Here is a 22018-nt window from a genome sequence, read left to right on the forward strand (position 1 = left end):
CTTCACCCCCCAGGATGCCAAGAGCTAAGAACAGGGCTTGTAAAAACAAAATACCCACAAGCAGTATCTGTACTGACCCACAACTGTATCAACGCACATCCCCTGGTGGAAAGTCCGCAGCGCCACAGTTTCTAAGCCACGGATAGTTACATAAATGAAAGTATCTGATGAACATAGGGATGAAGTCTATTCACACTGGCTGGACCTGCTGAGCCCTTTGGGGGAGCCCTCCAGGAGCCCAGCAGGCCAAGAAGGGGGATGAATCAGGGGAGGCATCAGCAGATAGACGACCAGCGCACACAAGAAGTTCTGAGCAGGTTAGATCACGGCCACACCTCCGAGAACCCACAGACCTGAGCACAAAGCAGAATCAGGTAGAGGCACAAAGGCTCGAGGAAGACGCAGGTGGATCAGAGGATGCACTGACATTCAAGGACTTGTAAGGAACTTTCCTGCAGTAAAACGGGTATGGAAACTGCAGTCTGAAATGGCACAGCCGTCAGTGGTGGCGGTGGTGGTCTGGGAGCCAAACCAACCAACCGACATCAAGGACAGTGACTGGGCTTCATGAAAAGAGGAAAGTGTTCGGTCCTCTATACCGGAGATCGAGGCACATCTAAGGGGAAATATTAAAAGTCATGAAAATTCCCCGGGTAAAGGGAGCCGCTGGCGGTGTCTCGCCAGGCGGGGAAGCCCCGATGGAGTGGATGCTGATGGTCTAGTTGGTCTGGAGTCTCCAAGCGGCATCGTTCGGTGAATTACCACGGGGTGTTTGGGGGCACTGCTGACCCCTCCTCGGATTCTAGAGTCCCTCCTCACTTCTGCTCACGTCTGGCCCAAGCGCCCACACCCTCTTATGGCCTCTCACTCCCCGGCGGGGCTCGCCCCACGCGGCCCTGCTCACTCGGACCCTCTCCCTGCGGGATCTGACCTTCCCCCAGGTGCCCTCTGCTTCTGAGCTCTGCTCTCTGCCTCACACGGAAACCATAGATAAAGAGTCGATGAGGGCAAACATTTGCGAATCACAGATGCCTTTGAGAATATGATACAAGTGGTGGCCCTTCTCCTTAAATGAAGAACAGATTCCACCGCTCCCTGTGGACACAGCTAACGCTTTGGCACTTCATTTACGCTTACGGTTCAAAATCTCTGCCAACGGAAATTCCAGGGAGTCAGCTTCCAGAAAAATCTTGCATGGAACCTAAAAACCAAGACCTGCAGGGTGGCCTCTGATGGGAGGACCGGCCGCTGGGGGGCCACGAGAAGCGCTGGCACGGCGTAGTGTCCTCCGCAGGGACAACCGATGGTCTGAGGGTGAGAGCAGACCTACCTCTCGTTGACCGCTTACTCTGAGCTGGGCTCAGGGCTCTGGGCTTTAACCCACCGACTCACTCAGACACATCTATCATTTCCCCCTTTTGACTGATAAGAGAGACTAAGTCAGTCGCCTCTAGTCCCACAACTAGTAATGGATGATACCAGGATTTGCACCAGACCATCGGATCTCAGAGCTCAAGGTCAAACTCAAAGTGACCCAGGGTGCTCTGAGCCTCTGAATGGGTGAACTGGGGGAGTCCCAGGGAAGCCCCGTGATTCGCAGTCCTGCTTCCAGCAACTGGCTGAATGAGGCACGGAGCAGGACCCTCTCTGGCTGTCTGAGTTCCATCCCGGAGGCAGCGTGACCCCTTAAAGCGACAGGGATGGGTCGAATGTCACCTAATTAATTAATGCCAATTTGAGATTCTTACCAAGTTAAGCTCTATCAGCCATGGGCACACCTGGTTCTTAATCAGGATCTCCGGGAGGGGTCATGAGAGGACAGGGGTTTTGTGGTTCCTGTGGCCAAAACACATTGTCTCTGTTTGAGGAAATGTGTGCGTAGCAGGTCAGATTTTCTCCTGAAACCGAATCCACATCACAGAACTTTTAGAGGAGAAAACAAAAATCAAACAAACAAAAAGTAATGTTGACAACGATGAAATCACTGCCCTGTTTCTAGCGGGGGGCGTGCTCCTGAGAGCTTGGTGGGACACATCGGCGCTAACTCGGTAGCTTATTTACGCCTTAGGGAGATATTACCGGCCAGACCTCAACTTCCCTCGCAGTCTGCCCAGGCGGAGCTGTGGAATCAAAGACTTTGAAAACGACCCACCATTGTCGTCTTGTGGAATTTTCCAGTCCAGAATGGCAGGTATGTCTGGGGCTTCTTCTAGTAGCCTTGTCACAGCAATGATGGTCACTAACGTGCACTGAGCCCTCGAGACGTGTCCTTTGAGTCAGAACGAGCCTTACCCTCACTCTGCTGATGTGGAAGGTGGGGCACAGAGAGGTTAAGTGAGTTGCCCAAATCACATAACTCGTAAGCGGAAGCTCAGATCTGACCCAGAAATGGATGGCTGGGGAAGTGGGGAGAGATGAGAGGAAGGAACGAACAAGAGAGGGAAGGAAGAAAACCAACAACCCCTGTGCATTAAGGATATCATTTAAAATACTAAAAAAAAAAAAAAAAAAAAGCCAGCCTCTCTTTGGTTTCACTCCAGAATCTGTCACTTGGGGCTTTTGTTTTGTCTGGGGTTCTGGCTCCACGTGACTGACCTCCTGGAACAGAGGAGGTCACTTTGTTCCATCTGGTCTTCATTTTATGAATTAAGAAACTCAAATCTAGAATCAGGAAGACACTGGGCTTCCCGAGTCACACACTGGTTAACTGAAGGGACACCCTGGGCCCGCACCGCCGGCTCCTCACCCAGGGCTGCGGTCAGTGCTCAGCTGGCAGCTGCCGGGGCAGGGCGGGGGTGCCCTGAGTTCCAGCACCTGCTGATGTCAGCGGTGTGAACGCAGTGCCCACCCCATGGCTGGTTTCAAGCTACCGATGTGCAGTCCCTGAGCTTGGAGTTGGGAGAGTGACACAGCTAGGACCTCCACGGGTAGATGTGACCCCCCCAGGCCCGCCTGGGCTCCCTCCTGCACCACACACCGTGGTCCATGTGCATGTGTGTGTGTGTGAGCACACCCTTCTGTAACAAACCTCTGTGTCTCGTGCCTGAATCCTCACCCGGATGTTTGCGCAGTCCCCGTGGGGGCACATGTGAATGGGTCTACATGTGGGCAGCTGCTGGCCTCTGCATTTGTTTCCTGTGCCTGCCACAACAAAGAACCACAGATGGAGAGGCTTAAGTCACAGAAACGTGTTGTCTCGCGATTCTGGAGTCTGAAAGGCCGAGATCAAGGTATCGGCAGGGACGCTCCTTCTGAGGCTGTGAGAGGAGGCTGTTCCAGGCCTCTCTCCTTGGCTTATAGAAGACCGCCCTCTCTCTGTGTCCTCTGTGCATGTCTGTCTCTGCGTCCCGATGTCCCCTGTTTATAAGGACACCAGTCAGATTAGATTGGAGCCACCCTAATGGCCTCGTCTTAACTTGCTCAACTCCTTAAAGACCCTACGTCCAAAGAAGGTGCACTGTGAGGCACTAGGGGTTAGGGCCCCTACGTATGAATTCAGGGAGACACGCCAGCCTTCAACGGCACCAGGGCGGCTTGCTGGCATTGATGCTGCGCAGATTCTGTGCTGATGGGTGCCCCTTCTTTCTCAAAGATCAGGAAACGTGGTTTACGGGCTCATCCTTCCATGAGCCTCGGGGGTCTGGAGTTTCCATCGCTGCCGAGCAGGTCACCGTGATCTTGAAACAGCACCCACCCACAGCTCTTGGTTCTGTGGGTCAGAAACACAAACACAGTGTGGCGGGGGTCTCTGCTCAGGGTCTCAACCTGGAAATGAAGGTGCCGGCTGGGCTGAGTTCCCACTGGAGCCTCCTGGAAGCAGCTCCTCACTCATCAGGCTGGAGGGAGAATTCAGATCCTTGCAGATGTAGGACTGAAGTCCTCACTGCCTTGCTGGGCGTGGGTTCCTGGAGCCCACCCACATTCTTTGCCACGTGCCTCCTTCTTTGAAGCCAGCAGTAGAGAGTTTCTTGCACATGGAATCCCTCTCCCTTTGAATCTCTGTGACTTCTCTCTGTGACCAGCCGGAGAAGCCTCTGCTTCAGATGGACCCACCTGGATGAGTCAGGTCCCCCTGAATGGGTCAGGCACACCTGGATGAGTCAGGCCCACCTGGATGCGTCAGGCACACCTGGATGGGTCAGGCCCACCTGCGATAATTCCCTTTCCCCTGTGTAGCATAACCCGGTCATGGCAGTGCCAGCTCACCGTAGTCACAGTTCCACCCACGCTCAAGGGGATTATCCAGGATGTGTGCACCGGGGGCGGGCATCTTGGAGCCACTTGAGACCCTGCCCATCACAGGGGATAAGCCACTCATCGGAGTTGCCACCATGGTGGGGTGGGAGTCAGTTATGAGGCCATTTTTCCACGGGCTCTTTTCCAGGGGAAGCGCTCCTGGACAGCGGCATCAGCGTCACCTGTGTCTTCACCTCCCCCGCCCTCCGCTGCGTGCAGACGGCCAAGCACATCCTGGAAGGTCAGTGCCTCAGCATCTCGTGTGGCCTTGACCTTATGACTCTTCTCTCAGGGGACGGGGAGTGAGCGGAGGGGAGACTTGTGTGAGTGGCCTGGATGGTCACATAAGGTCACCAGATGGTCGTGCACTGCACTCGTGACCTGCTAGCGGGCACTGAGCCCATTAGCACTTCTGGAGGATCAGGACTGGAATCGAGTGCCGGGGCCAGGCCATCCCAATTTTGCCTTTGGCCTGCTTCTGCCATGTGTTTAAAATAAAAAATCTAGGGAGGGGTATTCAGAAACCCAGAGAGCTGGGAACTGCTGTGACCCCTTCTTCAGCCTAAAGCACGTGCCCCCCAGGGCCAGGGAATCGGCTTCCGGGAGCTGTCCAGCGCCGTCAGAGGCTGCTGGGTGGCGGGAAGCCAGTGGTGCACCCTTCTGCGGAACCGGAAGAAGCCGGTTCCTGCCAGAGAAGGGCAGCCTGGTCCGAAGGACTTGGATCTGCCCCGCTGTCTATGCCTGTCCCCACCCCTCCGTGTGTGGGGAAGAGGGCACGTGAGCTAGCTCCCCCTCCACAGTGAGGGGACAGAGGGCAGAATGCGTGGATGCAGGAGCAGCAGGTGGGCGTGTGTGGAGGAGGGGGCTGGCCTCCGCTCTCTTGGGGACACAGGAAGTCAGCTCACCAGCTGAGCGTGAGGAAGGGGAGGGACGGCTGGAGGTCTGCAGGCAGGACGTACTTATCAGGGAGCCAGGCCAGGACACGGATGGGGCGTACAAGGCGACTGCTTGAGGTCAGTGAGCTTACACAGAGGTCAGAGACTTTACACTGAGACCCGTCAGCTGGACTGGGGCTGTCCCCCAGGCACGGACAGGGCAAATCAGGAAGAGCCGGGTCTAACCCTGGACGGGTCTGAGAAGGAAGCGTGATGAGGCCAGAAGGGGCGAGAGGGAGTGAGGGTGTGCACAGGATGGCGACGGTGACTGACCGGAGATCCTGAGCTGCGCAAGGAGGGAGGCAGAGGCTGGGGGAGGAGGGCGAGTCCACGGAGTGAGACCCTGGGCTTCCAGGCAGAAGGTTGGAGTTGGAGGATGAAGGAGACGCAGTGGCAAAGAGGGGAGGGCCGGCTGGAGACAGAGGGGGGCTGACACTGAGCATAGAGAGGGTGACAGCTGCTGGTAATGACAAGGTCAGGTTCAGGGAGGAAGCCACGTCACTGGAGGAGGGGGACCAGGAGCCAGGAGGCTTCTGCTGGACAGCCCATCCTGCAGATAATGCTGTCGCTGAGCACTGTCCCTAGAGCAGTGTCAGAGAGAGGGCCACCAGTAGGGCTGAAACCCTCACGGGAGGAGCTGTTGAAAGGACAGTGAACCCACAGCCCATGCACCGGCCCAGCCCCGGTGTGTCCTCGCTAATGAAGCGCCTTCCCGAGTCTGCATGCGGTCTGGAATCCCTCCCAGGGATGGGCCTGATCCTGCACCGGACCCCTGCAGGCTGGTGGCCAGTCCGTTCCTTTCCTGCCTTCTGAGAGATGTGCTGTTTCCTGGCCACGTGCTGATTTGTGAGGGGAGAAGTCCATCTCATCCCTGTCCCCTTCCACGTGTCTCTGCATATCGTCCTGAGGCCGTCCCCCGTTTGTCGTTTCTCACCTGCACGCCCCTGGCAGTGTTCTGGGTCCCTGAGCCTGAGAAACGCCCATGGCCCTCCTAAGTTGAGGTTCACATGGTAATTGCATTGTTTCCCTGCAACTCAGGGCTGTCGACGCAGGATGGAGCCGAGTGCAGGTGAAGCATGAGCCCAGCGGCTAAACAGACCAGGGAGGACCCAGACCCCCAGTGTGCGGCTTCAGGATGGCACGGGGTTGAGGGGGGGCCCTGAGGCAAAAACGGCGTCTCTGGACACAACTCACTCCCTCCCCGACCACACACACTCACGCACACACACTCACACTCCCCTTGGGGTTTCATTCAGCCGCAGGGTGGTAGAGTCTAGTGCTGGGGGACAGAGATTGAAAGGAGGTTGTACCATCGCTACTTTTGCAGAGCAGTGACCCCCGCCCAGGAAACAAAGGCCCACTGGTGTCAGACTCCCTATTTCTGTGTCCAGATCGATCAATGGCCCCACTCTGTTCAGGAAGGACTAAGAAAGGAGGCGTGGTTCCTCCAGCCCTGCCCCTGGTCGCAGGTGATGGGGAGAGCAGAAGTGGTGACCTGAAGGCCGGGGCTTCCCCTGGTAGCTGGGCCAGCCTTCTCGGCTGTGTTTGCTCTAGAAGTGTTTCCATTTGATAGCTCTATTAGTAAACATGATGGAACAAAGCAAACTGGAGATGAAGTGAATTTATCCCTAGATAGCTTAGGATCAATATATTTGTAATTAATTCAACCACTGTCCTAATCAGAGGTGGAGAGGAGAAAGCAAGAAACACACACGGATACATGATAAATGGTGACAGGCACGTCCTCGAATCTCCCCCGCCCTCTCCCGCCTTCATACCCGCCGTTTAATGAGCTCATTTAGTTCTAACCGACCCAGGAAGCTGCTACTTTTCCACTAACCTAAAAAAACACTTCGATTTCCACCTGTGGCCAATGAGATGGCCTGTGTCCAGCCAGGCCAGCAGGTGGATGTCTCTGAGGATGACTTCCTCCCACGCCGTCAGGAAGTGATGCGCTCAGTCTCCCTTCGCCCACCCAACCTCCCAACCACGGCCACAAGATATTATTAAAAAAGAGAGAGAGAGAGAGAGAGAAGGAATATTCTTTTGGCCTTAGAAGAATATAACTGAGAGCTTCAAAAACATTTTTCGTAACTTCACCCTTTTTTTGTCATTATTCCTGGTCCCTCGTTAGGAACACATCTGTTCCAATTTCTCTGACTTCTATTATCTGGGTCTCTTGCATAGAAAATAAAAAGCTCCCATGATGTGTTCTGACAGTGATCATGTCAATGTCTTTGATGTGACCCCTCGCTGACTTTTACTCTGCATGCGATGATGAGGGTGATGAAGCTGGTTTAACGAGCGTAAATTCAGAAGCTGTGTGTCAATCTAGAGAAGCAAGGACACCCAGCCTTCTTCACGCGCCCCCCGGCCTGACCATCTTGCTTCTCTAGAATGTTAACCTTCATCTCAGCACCGCGTCAGGCAATGTCCGGGTGGACCGCTCCCCAAAGGGGGGCGCAGAGGACAGGAGGAGGGGCCGACGTCATCTGGGAAACTCTCCAAACTCTTTCCTCACGCTGTCTGTGCCCAGTGGACACGAGCCCCTCATGGGCTGCAGGAGACGCCAGGAGCCCCGTCAACCTGGCTTAACTCTCTTTTTAAAAAAAATTGCTTTAATTGAAGCATAGTAGACTTACAGCGTTGTGTTCATTTCTCGTGTAGAGCATCGTGTTTCAGTTGCGCATGTATATGTAAATTCTTTCTCCGATTCCTTTTCATGATAGGTTATTAACTGTCCTTTCTAAACATGCTTGACAAAGGAACCCATTTCCTGGACCTGAAATGCATTTTGGGGATTGATTTTACTGCGAGCATTTGCATTTAATGTCCTTTTCTCCATTTCAGTCAAAACCATTAAGGTCTCTTTTCCACCACTCAAAAGAGGCGGCTTTAGTTTATGGGTCCTTAGTGAAGGTATACAATGCCAGGGAAGGGCGAGTCGTGAGGGCTAGAATGCTCCAGAAGGTGAGTCCTTTCCCCCTTCAGCTCTGCCAGGCCGGTGCAAGCGTCCACCAGGACGGCGCTTCCCTGGGACTAACAAGCCCCATGATTCGCTGTTTTCCCACGGGTCTTGGTTTGGCCAAGTCCCCCTTGACGCAAGGACGGGCAGTGGGGCACTTCCCAGATCCCGGGAGACTCTGTCCCTTCCTGATGGACAGCGGGGTTCTCACCCATCTGATAGCCTCCAGCTGCCCATGGCTTTTGTCTGAGAAATGTCCTGGCTGTGCGTAATCACAGGACAACATTCAACAACAAATCTGCATTTTTTCCAAAGGTTTGGTTTAGACCTAGGAAGAGACTCATTGACATAAGGCCAAAATGGACACTGAGGTTGATAAATGTCTGTATTCTGTTGAGTCCAGAGCTCAAACTGGAGAAAAAAATTAAGATCAGAGTGGAACCCGGAATCTTTGAATGGACCAAATGGGAGGCTGGCAAAAACACCCCGACCCTCATGACCTTGGAAGAGCTGAAAGAGGCAAATTTCAACGTCAGCATGGACTACAGGTGAGGGGTCTCACGTGGGCTGCGGGTGAGGGGTCCCATGTGGGCTGCGGGTGAGGGGTCCCACGTGGGCTGCGGGTGAGGGGTCTCATGGCAACTGCTGCTGGGGTTTTCTCATTCTTATTGAAAACTTATCCATGACGCTTGTTAAAGACTGTGGGGAAGGCTTTATTCAAGAGGGACCACTGCAATGGGGGTTTGCGGCAGGGAAGAGAGATTGGATTCACATGCAAGGCCAAGTGGGGATATTTTTGCCTGGGAGCAGGGTGGGGGAAGGGAAATCCTGGGAGAATATGGTGATTCTTGCTAAAGGCACATAGAACATCCTTGCCACAGGCGGGCCAGGGGTCAGACATCCCCCGGGGTGTGGAGGGAGCTGAATTTGATCAGATATTCTGTGTGATCAGATACCAGGGGTGGCGGATTCTGGCTAAACTGAGTTAGCAGGATTCTTGCTAAAACTGCGTCCCCAAGGTTGGACACGAAGCCCACAGGTCGGGCCTGTTGAGAAGAGGGTCAGGGAGCCGGGCTGGAGTTTGTCTGCCAGAGGACCTGGTCGTTCTCTGCCCATGGCTGACTCTGCCGTCACTAGCCCGTCTGGTGCTCGGGGAGAAGGGACACTGGAGCCCCCACAGCAGCCTTTTGCCAGTTTTGAGCTCAAAACCGAGGCTCGCTGCTGCCCATGAGCCCTGCCTGGAGGCAGAGTCGTCTCGCTGCTTCTGCCCCCAGTGCCAGCAGACCCGGCCAGCAGCCTCGCCCCCGCTCTGCCCTAGGCCGGCCTTCCCCCTCGCCTCCCTCCTGCCGGCCGAGAGCTACCAGGACTTCGTGCACAGGTGCGCGGTGAGCATGGGCCAGATCGTCGGCGCCTGCCCGCAGGATGGTGAGTGCCCTGCTGTCCTCGGGCCCCAGCAACCCCTGGGGGTTGGGGTCTCACTGATGCGAACTGGGGTGTATCCCGTGAAACGGCGTTGTGTTTGGGATACGCTTTAAAATACTTCGCTAAATGTCCATCGACAGATGACGGTAAAGATGCGGTGTATGCGCACTACACACAATGGTCTATTTCTCAACCATACAAAGAATGAGGCTTTGCCGTTTGCAGCAGCATGGGTAGACTTGGAGGGCACTGAGCTAAGTGAGATAAGTCAGGCAGAGAAAGACAGATGCTGTGTGGCATCACTTACATGTGGGATCTAAAACATACAGCAAACTAGTGACTATAGCACAGAAGCAGGCTCACAGACAGAGAGGACAAACCCGCGGTTACCGTGGGGAGAGGGAGGAGCAAGGGGCCGCATGGGGGGCAGTAAGAGGTTCAGACTAGCAGGTGTAAAACCAGCTCCAAGTATATACCGTGCGGCAGGGAGTCTGGCCAGCGGTTTATGATAACCCCCAGCGGAGGAGAACTACAAATTGCGAGTCACTACATTGTACACCTGTAACTTACACAGCATTGCGCATCAACTGTACTTCAATAAAAATGTCTAAAAAAAAATACTTCCTGGAAAAGGGGGCTGGGGCAGCAGACAGACAACACAGGGCGAGCAAGGCAGCAGCAGCTCTTGGGGCTCCACGCCGGGTGCACGGGGTGCACGGCGCATCGGCCCCCTGGGTCTGTGTGAAGGTGTCCAAGGTAAAACACGAAAAACGAGTCCTGTGAAACTGAAGTTAGCGAGTGTGCTCTGAACATCAGCGGTGCGTCGGGCGCCAGATGAAACATCGTGGGAAAATCTAAGTGAAGAAGACACGTGCTCTCCCCTCAGGGGGTTGAATATTTGGGGAGAAAGGGGCGCAAGCATCTGGAATATTAAATAACAGGAAGGCGAGCTCAGGCAGAGTCGGTGAGAGACCCCCGGCCCCCTCACCCCACCTGCGCTCTTCCCACCCCTCGTCCCGGGGGGCTCAGGGGACGGAGGGCCCCGAGAACCAGGACCTCAGGGAGAGCTGAACCCCTGGCCCCCTCCCATACACCGTGGGGTACCCGCTCGAGACCCCAAACCTGGGCGTGTCCAGCGCCCCACCCACCCCGGCCACGAGGAGGTCCCCATTGCCTGCTTTGCCTGATGGGCACCCTGGGGAGGGAGCTTTGGGAAACCACACCTTAGTGCCATTTGGTTAATCATCAGACTCACACACTGGGGGGCAGAATGAACTCAGAGCCTTTCCTGCGCGCTGGGGCCCCACCCTACTTCTTTCCGCCTATCCCATTTCCAGCCTCCGCCGTCCCAGGCTGAATTTCAGCGTCTGTGGACGATCCTCCCTTCCGAGCTCCTCCCTACAGTCGTGAGGTCTTCTGGACACACAGGTGGAAGCATGGCTTCGTCACCTCTGGTGTCTGCAGAACCCCGTCCACAGGCCGCTGGTTGCAGGGACGCAGACCCAGCCGTCTGTGGCTGTGGCACGTGGCCGGGCGCTCAGGGTGCAGCACCTGAGCGGTTGAGTGAGGAGGACTGTGAGGGAGAGGACAGCCCAGCAGGAGGAGGAGGGTGTGAGCAAGGCGAGAAGGAGAGGGCCGTGTGGCTCAGCAGACGGAGCAACAGAAGATCCAGCGGGGCTGGAGGGTGACAGCGAACGCCTGCCGACTGCCTGGCGCGGGCCCCTCACAGGCCTCACCTGCTAAGCCCTCGCCCTCGCCCTCCTGGGTGATCTGAAGCGTTTCTGCCACTTACGCCGCGAGACTCTGAAGCCCAGAGGCGCTGAGAGGCCGTGTGCGCAAGTCATCCCACTGGAGAGCACGGGCCGGGGGTCAGGCCTGCGTGTCCGGCTCCCAGAGCAGCCTCCTGGCAGCCGCATCATGACTCTGGGGCCAAAGACATGAGTGTGACATTGATGGGAAACAACACAGGAGACGCGGATGGGGGCTTCCGTCTGGGTGTCGACCGAGGGAGAACGTAACAGTCGCAGGAGAGGCAACGTGACCGGTTTGCCGCAGCCTTGGCTTTCAAAGGAAGCTCTGTGTTCTGATCTCCCCCTAAGGCAGCTCAGTGGGTCTGGCCTCGGGCGTCTGCCTGACTCACTCGGCTGGTCTAACCCCCAAAGCCCGGCCTTGTCCCAGCATTGGCCCCACGTCCTGTCACCCGAGGGAGGCCCGCCCCTCCCTGGACTCCTGGCTTTCTCTGAAGTCAGAGTCTTCCAAGGCCCGTTGTAACAACCAGCTGATAATTCTCAAGCTCACAGGACGAGGCCTGGACAGGAGGGCGGCCTGGAGCACAGCCGTGCCATCCCTCCAGCCCCCCGGCCCACGTGAGGACGTGACAGGCTCGGAAGAGCTCACGCACCGACGGGCTGACTGCACGGACTGCGCTCCAACCGGCCACGCCTACTTCTGCTTCCAGCCAGGTCTCTCAGGGCCTCGGCACCACCACGTGCTCCACCCAACGACGCTGGGGGCCCCGTCTAATAAGAGGCACGCTCTGCGCCTGCTCTGACCTTGAGATGTGCTCTGTCCCGCAGCGGGCGTCACCCTGATCGTGGGCCACGGCTCGGCGCTGGACTCCTGCACCCGCCCCCTCCTCCAGCTGCCGCCCCGGGACTGCGCGGACTTCGCCCAGCTGGTGAGAAAGGTACGCGCCCCTCTTTTCTCTTTGGGCAGCACAGCCGAGCAGCCTGAGGATTTGGGGTCGCCATGCCCCCTCCTCAAGATGGAGACAAGTGTCCTGACATCCCAGGCAGCAGGGACCCGCCTGTCCCCCGAGAACATGCAGGAGGCTGACGGGAGAGGTTGGCACCTTGATAGTAACTTTGGCCATTTGCTGCCAAGATGATATGAAAAACAATACCAAGGAATTTAGAAATCAGCTCCCGTGGTAACTCCTTGCCGCTCTGGGGGTTAAGTACATGGCCCGGCGAGGAGTCCGTGATTTGAATAGGGAGAGAAAGGACAGTTGCTTGGCTGGCTGGCTCTGGGGACTCGGGGCTGCTGGATGGAAAGGAGCCCCTCCCTCTCGCCGTTGGAGTCACCACAGAACACGAGGGCAGGCCGTAGCGGCCAGAGCACCCGGCACTGGGCCGGGGCCGTGGAAACACTTGCTGAAAAGGCAAGCGGGTGGCGGATGTGCAGAGAATACCGGGCCCTTTGGACCGACCTGCGGTGCGTCCCACCCAGCAAAGCAGGGTGGCTTTTACCCAGCTAGTGAGATGAGCCAAGGCGGGCAGACTCAGGACTCAGACCTCCTCCTGCCCCTGCCCCGAAAATCTCCTCAGGACTGGATCACCCTCTGCCTTTGTCTTTTTCATCAAACTAATCAGTCAGCAGACCTGTGACCTTGAGGCTGGGAGTGCAGCGGTGCAGACAACCCCTGTGATGGAGGGTGGGTCCCTGACCTGGCCGTGGGACCACCGCCGGCCACAGGAGTGGGTAGCGAGGTGTCGCTGAGCCCCGCAGGGGTCTGGGGGCTGCAGAGGAGCCTGACCAGCACCGGCTCTGTGCTGTGCAAAGCGCCTGGTCTCAGCCGCTCCCTGCCCTGCTGGAGGAAGCACGTTCCTCCCTCCCCCGGGGTGCATGAGAAACGAAGTGCTTCCGTGCTTGAAACGCCCAGGCAGCAGACCCGAGGATGCCCAGTCTTCTTCCTGTCCCCTCTGGACCTGCGTAGAAATGTGTGTTCCCCTCCAAAGTGTCTTCACAGTGGTGTTTCCCAGTCATGACCCAGATATCCCTGAGCCCTTCCGGTTCCTGGGCCACCAGTTGACCGTTGTCTAAATGCATGGCTCGGTCACCCTCGCCACACGGGGAGACACTGGGGAGACTGTCTGAGGGGTGCTCCTGGTCAGCCCCAGCACTAGCTGCTCCGTAAGTGTCCTCTTGCTCCCACAAATGTCACCACATCTTCCGTTCCTGCACCACATCCTACAGCCCTCAGCTCTCCTGGGAGCCCCATCATCCACAGAGACAGCAGTGCTGCACGCACCAGCCACGGCCTGAGAGCTGCATGTTGACACTGCTCCAAAAACTCATTTGTCTTTGTGGCCAAATTCCCACGCGCTCACCTGACCCTTGGCACCCTCCCCCGTGAGATGCCAGCCTTGACCCTCCAAACTCCTGCCACTTTCCTTATGCTGACGGCTCAGTGTCCACCCCTGCCCAGCCCCAAATACGCGGGGCCTGCCTGTGCACGTCACAAACGCACATCTCCGCGGGCTCTGCCGGCGGGCCTCGGCGGGGCAGCGGAAGGTGGACACGCTCGGGCCCACCCCCACCACGCCCACCCCGGCCCCCAGGCCCTCAGAACAGAGGGAGAGAATGTCGCTGAGTCAACACCAGCCCCCTTGGGTCCTCCCCGCAGGTTGCAGTGCTTGCAAATTTCATCTGACCAAGAAACTTCTAGACGTTTAAAAGAGAAGGGGGAAAAGGAGAGCAGAGCTCGTAAACAAACAAACAAAAAGCCTGAGGAAGAAGGTCTGCTCCAAACCATTCATTTAACAGACGAGGGAACCGAGGGCTAAAGTTGCACTTCGTGCTTTTATCTCGGGTTTGCAAATGCAATCCCTGTATCTTTCTGTGATGCTAAATTTGAGAATGGAAGCCACTCTTCAAGCAGTCAGTAGACAGATGGGGCTCTCAGCTTCCGCACTGCTGACATCTGGGCAGAATCCTGCTGTGCTGGGGACTGTCCTGTGTGTCTGGGGTGGTAGCAGCATTCCTGGCCTCTACTCCTTAGATGCAATAGCACACACACTGTGACGAAGGACAGTGTCTGCAGACACTTGCCACTGCCCGTGGGAGGGGCAGGGCAGCACCCCTGTGGAGGACTGTGTGTGAGACGCTGGCCCTGTGTTTAAGCAGCGGTGCCAGAGAGGGTACGTCACGCGAGCCTCCGGGGTGTAGCTGGTTTTAGAACGCGTCTACAGTCAATTGACCTGGTGTAAAATATTCATCAGTGATTGAACTGTGTTCCAGGTCCCTTCTCTGGGGATGTGCTTCTGTGAAGAAAATAAAGAGGAAGGCAAATGGGAGTTGGTGAACCCTCCGGTGAAGATGCTGACTCACGGTTCAAACTCAGGGTTTAACTGGAGGAGCTGGACCCAGGGCAACTAAGAGCCACCTCTCTGTTCGCATAATGTCACAACGAAGAGGCTGAACTCTTCGCAGAGGCTGTAAGACACTGTCATTTGGAAGGGACCGTTAGTCTCCCCGAATGCGATTTGTAGAAGCACGGAGCGCACTTTCAGATGCAGAGGAACGGCCGCTTCCGCAGTGGCGCCTGCCGTCTGCACGCCCGTCCTCCCACGAGCTTGGCTGTGGGGATGCCACCTTGGACCGCGTGCATCCGCCATGTGGCTTGGGGGCAGCTGAGGAGCCATGACTCAGGTTTCCAGGAATTAAAGACCCACCCCACACTCCCCATAAGGATGTCTCCACTTTATTTTTTACGTTCTTAATCATCAAATTCCCTATCATTTTTCCTTTTTCTGTTTCAATCACTCTCTGGCTACGTCCACACAGGCAGAAAGAGGCAGAAAATTGTCTCCCTTCTGTGAGTCCCTGGGCTCTGCCGAACCCACCCACACACCCAGGAAGACCTTCCTGCCTCAAGGTCCTTAACTTAATCCCATCTGCCAAGTCCCCTTTGCCCTGGGACGTAGCACACTCACAGGTCAGAGGTGAGGGTGGGGACATCTTGGGGGCCACTCTTCAGTCTGCCGCACCCCCAGTCCTTCCAAGGCATGTCAGGGCTGCTCAGATAGAGGCCCGGGTGTTGGGGTCTGGGTTCCCGCTTCACTAGGTCTCAATTGTCTTCTCCTTTTCTCCCCTTCAGGCTAGAGGAGGAGGGATGGGCGCTTCACAAATGGAAGGAGTGGGTCCCGCCCCAACTAACAGGAAGGAGAGACCAGAGAAAGGACTCCCCCTTTCCCCCCGCCAGGGCAGTGAAGCCTCCAGAGATGGTGTGAATTCAGTGATGCCCTGAGTTTGATAAAGTTGGTCCAGGCAGTGGATGAGGGACCCCAGGGGTGTCCTCTCACCCCGGCCCTGCTCAAGAAAAAAAAAGCCCTCCAAGTGCTCGGGGGTTGGGGGGGCACCATCGTCCCTGGAGGTGCCCCCCCATCCCCCTGTTTTCTCTCCTGGACACCCTGGTGCCACATCAACCTTGCTAATTCTGATGATGAATAGAAACTTGAGGAATGGCGCAAACGAGGTCTAAATCGAGGTCTCTTCTTTGGGGGTGGTCCACGTGATGTCCAGATTCACCCTCTCAGAGGTGAGGCATCTGGGTCTCGTACCCCTGGGCGATGAAGGGGCAGACAGCCACCTCCTCCTTGCTGGGCTGCTGATGAGGATTTACAAGGCACAGCGAGGGGGGTTCGCATCTCAGAGCTCGAGGTGCAGGATGCAGGAAACACCGCTTTCTTTATATTCTGTGATTCTGGTTCTGACCAGCCCCCCTTCTGCTGCAGTGGCAGAAAAGCCCACTTCTGTCACTCTTAGCTTCCAGAATAAACCTCACTGTGGCTCTTTCGGAAGATAGGAGGTGGCCGGCCTTGGGCTGGGCTGCAAGGAAATCGAGGGGCCGAGCCGGCGCCTGACGGAGGAGCACGTGCCGCGGGGGTCGGGGGCCGCCGAGCCCTGACAAACACTCTGCTGTGTTTATCTGAGAAGACAGAGCAATCATACTCCTCCACGGAAGCAAGTCTGATTTTAGAACCAAATTTGAGCTGGTAAACTTTAGGGCTGACTTGTGTCCCTTGCAAAACTCCTAAGTCCTAACGCTGAGCACTTTAGAGAGTGACTTTTTTTGGAGAGAGGGCCTTTAAAGAGGTGACGAGAGTGAAACAAGGTCACTGGGAGTGGTGCTAATCCAAGATGGCTGTGGTCTTTACAAGAGGAGACGGAGACACATGCGCACACAGAGGGGTGGCCCCGTGGGACACGGGGAGAAGACGGCCACCTACACGCCATGGAGACAGGCCTTGTTCTGTCGTCTGCTGTCACTAACCACTGCTTCTTTCAAAGAGTGCAATAGTGACCGTGTGCCAGTTCACCACCAGCCTGGGGACCCGGGCAGGGGGTGGTAGCCAGTCGTCTCTGTGACAGTGATTCACCTGCAAACCTGCTCTGTTCATGTAGCCCAGGGTTTCCTGACCTCCACACTATCGACCCTGGTGGAGGGGGTTCTTTGCTGCAGAGACTGTCCTGTGCCCTGCAGGATGTTTAGCAGCGTCCCTCGTCTGGGCCCAGTAAGATACCAGTAGCACTCTTCCTCGTTGTGGTAACAAAAACTGTCTCCAGACGCTGCCAGTGTGCTCGGGGAGCAAAATCACCCCAGCTGAGGACCGCTGATGTGCTCCGTCCCCAGGATGCCGAGAGCCCTGTAAACCAGTGACGCTATGTCAAGGCCCTCGAGAATTCCGTGACATGCACGCGCGCGCCCGTGGGGCCCTGCTGGGTGTACGTGCTCCTGTGGAGGTGAATGTCAGAACAAACGGGTCCCTGTCTTGAGGTGAGCAGCTTGTGATGCGCTGAAGGGCAGGGTTCTGTGAGTCGGAGGACGAGGAAGTCCAGGTGTGCCCTGTGAACAGGTACGTGAGCCTGGGAGGGTGGGAGGGGGAGCAGAGCGGAGGGGTGGACATGCTCCATCGAGTGGGTCCTTCTATCCTGGTGGCCAGGTCCTGATGAACAAGCCCCACCTAGTTTCTGGTCTTTTAGTCCATTTGATGGAGTCATCCAACCAAAGTCCAGAACTTGCAAGTGTGCCATGGGCACCAAATGACTGTAGAGTCCTTGGACCCAGTGCTGGGTCCCAATACAGAGGAATCTTCTCTGCAGCTCCCCTGCCCACTCTCCCCACTCCCCACAGACCCCAAGGGCCAGCAGACAGTGGCTGCTCACACATTAATGGAATTGCAATTAGCAGTTTCCAGTAGGGAAGGAGACACTAATTTCTCAGCATCTATGAACATCAACAACAGCATTGCTTAGAGGAATTAAACTGGGTTCAGGAGACCTGGGCTTGAGCTCCGAGTCTGTCCTTAAGTCATGCTTATGCAGGAAAAATGGATGTGGGGCGTGAGAAGGGCCGTGTCCCAGGCTTCGTTTGAAGTATGGGCCCTTGGCTTCGCGCAGAAAAGAATTCAAGAGCCAGCCACAGTTGAGTGAAGGTAGATTTATTTAGAGAGACACATTGAAAGGCAAGAAAAAGACCACAAGGTGTGGGGAGTTGAGTGCTCACATTAGAGTAAAAGTAGGTGCACACTCCATAGACAAGTGCGAGTCGTCTCCAAAATGGGAGAGAGGGAGGAGGCGCGGGCAGCAAGGCACTGTGTTGCCAGTTTTTTGGGGCTCAGTGTCTTCACATGCTAATAAGTGGAAGGACCAGTCTAAGTAGCCTGGGGAAGGGGCTGGGAGTCCCAGGAAGATGGCCATTTCCCACTCTAAGACCTTCCGTGGCTAGCTAGCGTTGGAGCTGTCATGGCGCCTGTGGGCATGTTACTTACCATTTTAATATATTACAATGAGTGCATAATGAAGCTCAAGTTCTTCTAGAAGTCAGATCTCCCACCACCTTGAGCCTCAAGGCCTCCTGGGGGCTGAACCCTCCACCGTTTTGATGTTAATTGCTGTAGCATTCCTGACCAGCTATGCCCTGCCCCCTTCTGGCCTCAGGTATGACCTCTTTGAGCCTCCGGCTCACTGCAGTAGGGTAGGTGGGCTGGTCACAGCGTCCCGCCTCTGCTCTGGAGGAAGGGTCGTCCTCTTAGCTGTGAGCGTAGAGGGGCTGATCTGAAGTGTCTGCAGTATTTGTCAGTTTCCATGGGGGAAATGCTCCCATCGTGGCCAATTTTGAGCCACCAGCATTTCAACAGTTGATTTAAAAAATGCCTGAGAATTTTAAAATCTGCTCTCCCAAGCCGCTCTTGGGAGAGGGTCAGCTTTGGTGAGAAGACGCTTCGGTTGCCCTGTGGGCACCAGCCCAGCCACATGGTTCAGGCTGGTGCCCACTTCCTGCTGAGAAAGGCAACAGTCTCATCCACAAAAAGGGGAAGGACAGAAAGGGGCCAGGTCAGGAGGAAAGACAGAAGAAGAGCCGGGCCAGTGCTGTGTGCTGAGCACTGGGCAGACAGTGGGCTCCCAGCACCCCCCGGGGTTGTGTCTCTTCTGGGCTCCCCATCCAGCCGGTGACTTGGTTGCGGGGACTGTGCCGGGAGGGAGCCCCACCCCTCCCTCTACCCAGCCTCCCTGTTCAACTAACTACTGCCTGCTTCCACCCCCACCCCCGACCCCCGACCCCGCTGACTCAGCCACACTAGGGGACCACAGGCGCTGTGGGCTGGGAGTGTGGATGAGCTGGGCCAAGCCTGCTCCGGGGCCAAGCGCTCACCCCAGGCTCCCACCCCATGATGGTCCCTGCCACCACTACCCAGCGAGGGCGGAGAGAAGAGCCGCGGCCCCGCCCGGCTGGGACCTCTTCTGTTGTTTTGGCATCTGTAGGATTCTTGATTGTCTGTCCCACCTGGCACGTGTAGAGCATAGAGCAGGACCTGGAGTTGGCTGTTTGCAGCCGTGATTGGGGTGGGTGACGCATCTGCCCAAAAGTCACTTCAGAGCAGGTGACGTAGCCCAGGCTGGCCCTTAGGTCCTGGCAGTGCAGCGTAGCTGCAAGGAGCACACGTTTAAAGTCAGAAAACTCCAAGTCGAGCCCAGGCCCGACACTAACCTACTCTGTGACGTGTGTCTGCCGAGATAGATGCACAGTGCTATTCCGTGAACGTTTCTGAGGACTTGAACCCCTTGAGCTGGGATGACAGCCTCTCAGATGGCTCTGAGGGGTGGCTCCGAAGAAGGAGGGGAGGAGCCAGGATATATAGGAGCTTTTATAACAAAAGCCAGGTAGTCAGAACATCGAAAGATTGTCGTTAATTAAAGAAAACCAGACATCTCAAGTTAAAGAATTTAGCGCTTTTCTATGTGTGGGAAGGTGCAAAATTCTGGGCTCACTGAAAACATTCCTCTATATGCACCTGGCTGTCTAGGGCCAGGGTCCTGTTCTTTCCCATCCTGCGTCCCCTCAGGGGGCACAGCTGAGAGTGGCTGCAGAGGCCGGGCTGCCTGCTTGTCTGCGTCCCGGGTTCCCTCCGCTCACTGTCGGGGTGGTTGATGACTTTACGGCTGCAGCATCCTTTGTTTACTGACATGGCTGCAGTATTTTGCATTCGCACCTGGAGTAAGTTGTTTAATTCTCTAAACCTCTATTTTCTCACCTATAAAATATGAACATGCATTAGTAGCATCTTCACAGGACTGTTGTAGGGAAAGGGTAAGCAAGGCTGTTAACAGAAAGTTTCGGCATAACGCCTCCAACACAGCGATCTCAGTTTGGGTTGAGAGCTCTGTTATTCGGATTACCAAGAAAGCCAGTCGCACTATTACCTAGATGCTCTCCTCTGCCTGGCCCTGGAGAGCGCAGAGGTGGGGTGTTCCGTGGCTCTGCGTGGGGCTTTGTGAAAGCCAAGACAGCAGGAAATGGCACTTAGAAACCTGACTTAGATCTGTGTTTTGTATGCACTTGGATGTAGAAGAATTATATACAAAAAAAAGGAAAATAGTAATTTGCTGTAATCAGAAAGCCAGAGCACTTTAGAAGGGAAAAGCAAGTCAAAGAATGGCTCCTGAAAAGACCCGGATGCCCAATAATAGTAGCTTCACAGAATGCTGCTTATTTTCCTGAATCGCTTTCTATTCTTTCCATTTTTGCCTGTAATAAGAAGAGCAAGTGATACCATCTCGGTGTTAGAGCGGGAGTAAGTGGAAGACGTGGCTTCCCAAGCCAGCCTTGTAAGCGGTGGGGCCCCGGTGGGAAGAGACGGCACCAGGTTAGAAAAATATAGGTCCAGAGTCAACAGTGAAATTGGGGGAAAGTGACTCGGAGCGCAGAAGGAACCGTTGTGGGGTTTTTCTTCTCACCATAAACAACTGGAAAGCTGGCCAAAAATACATGAAGCAAGTTTTTTCAGCTATTGCACAACAGGCAGTGCAAGACTGTGATGTTGAAAAGGGAAGGAAATGGAAATGAGCCTTAAGACCACTGCAGCTTCCTACGAGAAGTAATTTCCAAACCACAGAGCAGGGAGGGGCAATATAAACAGAACCCTGAGACCTTACAGAGTTGAGGAGACAAAAGTTGACATTTGGGGAAGATGAGGCAGGTGGAAACTGTAGAACAGGGTATCCAGGAGGGGGGTGATTGCAGAGAAAGAGGCCTGGAGACTTCATGGAGGCCCCCTGAGTCTCTGGCGGACACCAGTCTGAGCGTGAGTAGAGTACAGCCCCACCAGGCCAGGCGATGAATAGTCACAAGACTATAGGCAAAATGCTTGGCAAAGCTTTACACATGTATGGGACATTTAAGTGCCAACCAGCCAGAGTACAGAGACCTCACTGAATACATACAGCATTTAATAGAGGCAAAAAAAAACACCTTACATATCAGTTATGGTCCAATCAGGAGACACAAACTACTCAGTAATTTGAGCAAAAAGTTTAATATAAAGAGTGATTAACTATAATAAGGGCGTAACTCTAAAGACGAAAAGAGAATTCTAAAGAACGTTTTAAGGCTGAGGGAGAATACTCAAGAATGGACAACCTTAGGAGGAGGTCTTCCTCCTCACGGCTGGGTTCAGGCATCACTGGAGACAGTATTTGCAGGTCACTGGATGGGAAATAACTTTGCTGGAATTTGCAAATCTGAGCTGGTTCTCAGCAACCGTGGAAACAGGAAACATCCTCCAAGTACAGACAGGCCAAGGCTGGTGGGCCAGTGTGCAGAGAGAGTTGGGGCATTGGAAACCCATTTGCCAACGAGATGGCATAAAACCTGGTGTGCATGGAGTCTATGTTTGGAGGGCCACATCCAGGTGGTCATCAGACTGGGTCAGTCACCACCGACGGTGTTCAGTATAAGAAAAAAAAAGACAACATGCCAGAATCAGAAAAAGAAGCTCCTTCCTCCTGAATTTCCCTCCAGCACCCTCTGCTGACAGAGCTCAATATTGCGCTCACTGAAGAGAAGAAATGTTTCAAGCTCCATCATCACAGTGCAGAAGAATGTGGATAAGGAGCTCAGAGGCAATAAATTGACAAATGGCATGAGTCACATCTCAGTAGCAGTGGAGCAAAGCCAACCCTAGAGCAAAAGGGGACTTTAGACCTGCTACAGCCAAACTTAAACAAGACTCCAAAAAAATCAAGCTGATCTTCAAATAGCTAAACTATGAGATAAGAAAAATTCCAATAGTCTTTAAAGAAATACCATAAAACCCTGCACTCAGTATTGGATTAATGACGGCAGATATATAATCAAAAAACTGCAAGACAGGAAATCAGCCTTTAAGCAACTTGGAGT

General features: G+C 55.1%; 1 protein-coding gene across 3 annotated transcripts in view; it reads left to right on the forward strand.

Moving 5' to 3' along the window:
• UBASH3A (ubiquitin associated and SH3 domain containing A) overlaps positions 1-15027 on the forward strand; it is a 39491-nt gene extending 24464 nt beyond the window's left edge. For 2 of the 3 annotated variants that reach the window (XM_072938555.1, XM_072938626.1), the window contains exons 9-14: positions 2069-2191; positions 4385-4477; positions 8540-8684; positions 9455-9561; positions 12135-12244; positions 14578-15027. In XM_072938555.1, the coding sequence (XP_072794656.1) occupies positions 2069-2191; positions 4385-4477; positions 8540-8684; positions 9455-9561; positions 12135-12244; positions 14578-14715 (716 nt within the window). In that variant the 3' untranslated portion in view covers positions 14716-15027. The remainder of the gene's footprint in view (positions 1-2068; positions 2192-4384; positions 4478-8539; positions 8685-9454; positions 9562-12134; positions 12245-14577) is intronic. The other variant, XM_072938667.1, reaches the window with a different exon arrangement.
• Positions 15028-22018: the final 6991 nt, after the last annotated feature.

The sequence above is a fragment of the Vicugna pacos genome, chromosome 1 (assembly GCF_048564905.1).
Source record: "Vicugna pacos chromosome 1, VicPac4, whole genome shotgun sequence".
NCBI classification, from domain to species: domain Eukaryota; kingdom Metazoa; phylum Chordata; class Mammalia; order Artiodactyla; family Camelidae; genus Vicugna; species Vicugna pacos.